The sequence below is a fragment of the Sinocyclocheilus rhinocerous genome, unplaced genomic scaffold, assembly GCF_001515625.1.
Source record: "Sinocyclocheilus rhinocerous isolate Xijiao unplaced genomic scaffold, SAMN03320098_v1.1 scaffold5287, whole genome shotgun sequence".
NCBI classification, from domain to species: Eukaryota; Metazoa; Chordata; class Actinopteri; order Cypriniformes; family Cyprinidae; genus Sinocyclocheilus; species Sinocyclocheilus rhinocerous.
In genome coordinates this window covers 1-4,716 of record NW_015650417.1, presented here as the reverse complement: position 1 = coordinate 4,716, position 4,716 = coordinate 1, and the positions used below count along the sequence as shown (strand labels likewise).

The 4,716-nt window shown below is 39.2% G+C and overlaps 1 protein-coding gene across 1 annotated transcript in view; it reads left to right on the top strand.

Annotated features, from left to right (window-relative positions):
• Positions 1-3,862, top strand: part of LOC107712031 (solute carrier family 15 member 4-like) — a gene marked incomplete at its 5' end in the record, with an annotated part of 49,531 nt that extends 45,669 nt beyond the window's left edge. Inside the window, one exon of the mRNA XM_016517161.1 lies at positions 3,113-3,862. Within this exon, the coding sequence (XP_016372647.1) occupies positions 3,113-3,264 (152 nt within the window). The remainder of the gene's footprint in view (positions 1-3,112) is intronic.
• Positions 3,863-4,716: the final 854 nt, after the last annotated feature.

Genomic DNA, 4,716 nt, shown 5'->3' with positions numbered 1-4,716 from the left:
GCCAACGCACAACACCATGGATGGGGGAAACAAACTCAAAACAATAGCACACCATATTTTATTTCACTCTTCTTATTTCCAAGAGTTGCTGTAGCCTGTGGCATGAATGGGGACCGTTTGAGGGTATTGATTGTTGGTTTGCTGTTAGTTCTACTCTGGCATGTGGGTATTGTAAATGCAGCATTTTTCACAGACTGGGCATTTGTTTCCCCTTGCTGGAGGGCAGCAAGATCCTGAGCTCTATTGCTCTCTCAGTCAAACTGTCCACCTGTTTGTAACACTTGTTGTCATTGGGGAGCGACTGCTGTTACAGAGTATATTAAAGCAGCAGAGAAATTGATCAGGAGGTTCCTGTAGCCATAACATGGCTTGCCACTTTTATTGGATGGAGACAGTGAAGAAGAGAAAGGAAATTATTGGGGATTGAGACAGGGATGGGATAGGGTCTGCTTGGATTCAAATCTGTGTGAACATCTCAACTCAGCATTAGCAGTAACTGCAAGGCCATGGCTCTGTGCTAACTGATGCTTTCAAACAAAACTTGGTCCCTATTCAAATTCATATTCAAAATCTTTGAAAAGCTGGATGGACACTCTGTGGCAAAGGTGCCAGATCATGCTCCTGGAAGGCCTCCTGTAACATGGTCTGTAGATACGGGAAGAAGGAGGTGGAAACCAGCTCAACTTAACCCTCTGGGGTCTGAGGGGGTTTTTGGGGTCCTGGAGAAGTTTTGAAATGCCATAACAATTGTGCTTTTTTCAGTTTCTCATAAAAATATTAATGGAAATAAAGTTTGTGTGTAGTTAGTGGACGTAAACTTTAATTTCCAAATGAACACTAAAATAAAACAAGTGCACAAAACATAAAATGTCCCAGGCCAAGCCCTCTCTCTTCCTCCATTTTTGTCACTCCTCCTTACATCCTTCCAGAGCTCCTTCATGGAACTCAAGACCGGTGTGGCATACAGGTGAGTTTGAGCAGGGTTGGAGCTAAACTCTGCATACCAGTGGGCCTCCAGCTCCAGGGCCTGATTTGATTAACCCTGCCCTATAGCAGGATTGGGCGCCCTTGCCCCGGAAGACCTCCGTTCTACAGAGTTCAGCTCCAACCCCAGCTAAACACACCTAAACTTGCTAATCAGAATTAGAAGAATTAGAAGAAACTTCCAAGCAGGTGTGGTGGATCTAAACTCTGCAGGAAAGTGGCCTTGAATTGGACAAATTGGACACCCCTACTTTACAGTTCCACAGTACTCAAAAAATTTGCTTTGGTTGAAAGGACGAGATCTCTGTGAGCATCTGAAATCTTTCAGCCCTCGTTCTATACATAATGTTTAATTAAATTTTGTCGTGTGGATCTTCATTCATACCTTGTTTGGGACAGGAACGCATTGCATCTCCATACTGTAATGAATCAATGCGTTTATGTCTTCAACTGCCTCATCTGGCAGAAGATAAGAACTGCTTGAGATGTGTTCTTTGAGGCCGTGGATAATTGTATTTCATGGAATTGCTCATGATGTTCCTCAAAGGTTCAGCTGTGGGTTAGCAGATCTTTTTAATCTTTCTTTCCTCCAATGGGTTGCTACGAAAAGTTGCTATATCTTTTTCTTCATCTAATAACATCTTCAAACTAAAGTAGAATCCTCTCTAAAGTGTAATACCTTGTTCTAATCAGTGACCCTATTTCGGCAAGATGTGGACATGTGAATACATCTATTTAAATGCTAATGCATTCATGTGGATATACGTTTGTAGACGTCTTGATAGGTAATGCTAAGAAGCACTACAGGGCCCTGCTTTAGCCAGTCTGAAACACTCCCGAGAGTCGACAGTCCCTTCGCAGAACTACCCCGAGAGTCGAGAGTCCCTTCGCAGAACTACTTATTAAGAGTTTCTCTTTGATGGTCCTCAACCCTGGAGGTTTGACCACCTCTTCTGAACAGATCAGAAGTGTTAAGCAGCTTTTTCCTCAGCCCAGAGAGAGAGAGAGAGGGGCTCAGACTTATGGTTAATAATACAGGACACATTTCTGAGCCAATTCTGTGTGTTTGTGTACTGAATTTAATGTAAGTAGAGGGTTGAATTTAATACTACACACAGTCGTCATGCAGGACTATAATGGCCCTGAGCAGTCAGAGACTTAAACAACAGGAGAGTTAGTTCAGCCCCGAGGGCTCAGAGTCTGTAATGCCAGCAGAATCAGAGCGAGTGTGCTTCACTTAAGCTCCCAAGATGGTGAATTATAGTCTCCACCTTCATCCTGTGAAGATGCGGCTTTTTGTTTATGGTTCCCCTGTAAGTATTGATGTAAACCCTCTATCTGCTGGCAAGCATTATATAGAGATGGGAAATGAAGGAGAGATTGGATGGAAGGAATGCTTGTTTAGGTTTCACTTGAATAAACCGGAGTCAGATGGGCTTGCAGGTTGCAATGGATGCTTACAAGCAGTGCGGACAGACATGCTATCAGTTATAGCTCTTTGCCGCTGTAGGGTAGTATGAAGGCAGCAGATTGCCTGTTCGCTCTGTTGCCTTTGCGATCCAACAAGCTCAAACATATGCTTTTTGCTTTCTTTTGGCATATGAATGCAGCATGTACACACAGATGTTTAGTTTCTCTTCATCTACCTGTACACACGCCTTTAGAATTAAGCAGAAATCTCTCCACTGATCAAGTGAGCAAAGGAAGGATGTTAAGAAGTATCAGTTAAAGAAAAATAATATGTATTACCATGCTTTTTTTTTCAGGGAAAGTGTAATTACTGGAATAGTAACTGATTAAAATGAACAGAAGGTCCAAAGTAAAGGATACATTTGTTTACACATTGCATTTATCATAATTTTTGAAAAATATAATACTGTATATTATATATCACCTTGGTTTGTTTTTGTTGTTTGGTTTGTTATTTTTAAATCAAAATCAAAAAATGTGAGACCTGCTCCTGAAGAAACGATACTCAAATTCTGTTTCAACCAGTATACAGAGGTTGTGTGATCTCTGTGCTCCAAATCATGTCTGAGGTTGTTATCCACTACTGAAATTGGGGTATTGTGAAATTCACATCAAAGTGAGGTTTTTTTTCCCCTCACTTTTTTCTCTCTCTTTGTAGGTAACATCAACGAGTGCACACTGAATTACTACTTCTTCCTCCTGGCCGCCATTCAGGGAGTCACACTCCTCGTCTTCCTCATTGTGTCTGTGAAGTATGACAAGCAGAAGCCCAGAGCAGCGAGCCACAGGGCGTCTCTGACCAACTCATGACCCCCATCATCCTCACCAGCCTTACACAGCCGTACGTTCACCTTCATTCCTCAGCCACCAAATCATTTGCCAAATATTAAACCTCGCAGTATTTAAAAAATGAGGTTTTAAAATATTTGATTCAAAACTTGAAACCCCCTGTTTACTGGAACTGGCTATTCTCTTGCCATTTTAAACACGCAAGACAATTAAAAAAAAAAAGAAAAGAAAGCAATAATTAGCTAAAGAAAAAATTTCATGTGAAATGGTTGGAAATGAGGTTTGTCCACTCCATCAGTGAACTGGATTATGAAATGTGTGTTTGTTGTAGTGTATACTTTGGGCAACACTTGTTCCAAATTTGGGATTTTTGTTGTTTTGACTATGTCAATGAGATTTACAAATTCACCTACTCATAAAATGAATGTGGTTTTTAAATTGTTTACGATGGGTTGTACAATTGATCATTGGTTTAAATTGAATATTTATTGAACCTTTTATTTTCATAGTTTATGCTCGACAGGGTAAGACAATACTTTTGTTCAGATTTATTTAAAATTGTCCCTCTGGGCATGTTTTATGGTACACCTTTTTTAAACACAATTTTAACAATACTTTTTAAACATTTTTTTCCCTTCTCCTTTATTTCAGGCACCCTTTGCACTGTATTGTGTATCTTTGGTCACTTTATTTATTTAAATTTGAAATAGTTACTAATTGGCTCTATTTTTTATGCTGTTGATGCTAATTGGCTGATGTCTAAAAGGGCAAATATGGTTGGCTACTCATTTCAGATGGTAGCCAATAAATTGCATACAGAATTCATGCAGAATTTTCACATTATCAAACATCAGTGAAGTAGTTGATAAAAACTGCAGTGCAAAAGATTATTATTATTATTATTAAGAATCACATTGTCCTTAACAGTTTGATTAACTTTGTAACTTTGGTACTAGACCTGTGGCATTACAAGTGTTTCTCACTTTTAGATATTTTATCAGGCATTAGATTTCTACTAGCTTGTTTTTAATGATTTTGATCATAAGTGGTAAGGCCAAGCAGTCCATTGCTCTTTATAGTGGTTATGATATGAGTGTATCATCTGAGAAATTATGAATTTGCACAAGAAGTGCTGATATCATGAAGCACACAGCTCAGCTGACGTCTTTACAGCAGGCATATCTGAATATGAATAGTGTTGCCTTTGGAAACACCTGCGTCTTGTTTGTAATAATTCATGACCTTTTTAGATTTGTATTAGGATTTTTGATAAACAACAAACCTCAAGCGCAGATTTTCATCTGAATGAGGTAGTGAATGTAGTGAAATTACATTAGCACTAATCTCTAGTGAAAAATAACATGTTTATAATTGAGTATACAGAATCATGAATTTTACATGCAGGCTTATGATACATCCTATAAAAACGTATACCTCAGCTTCATAATGTCATCATGCTGTAGAAGGGCGTCT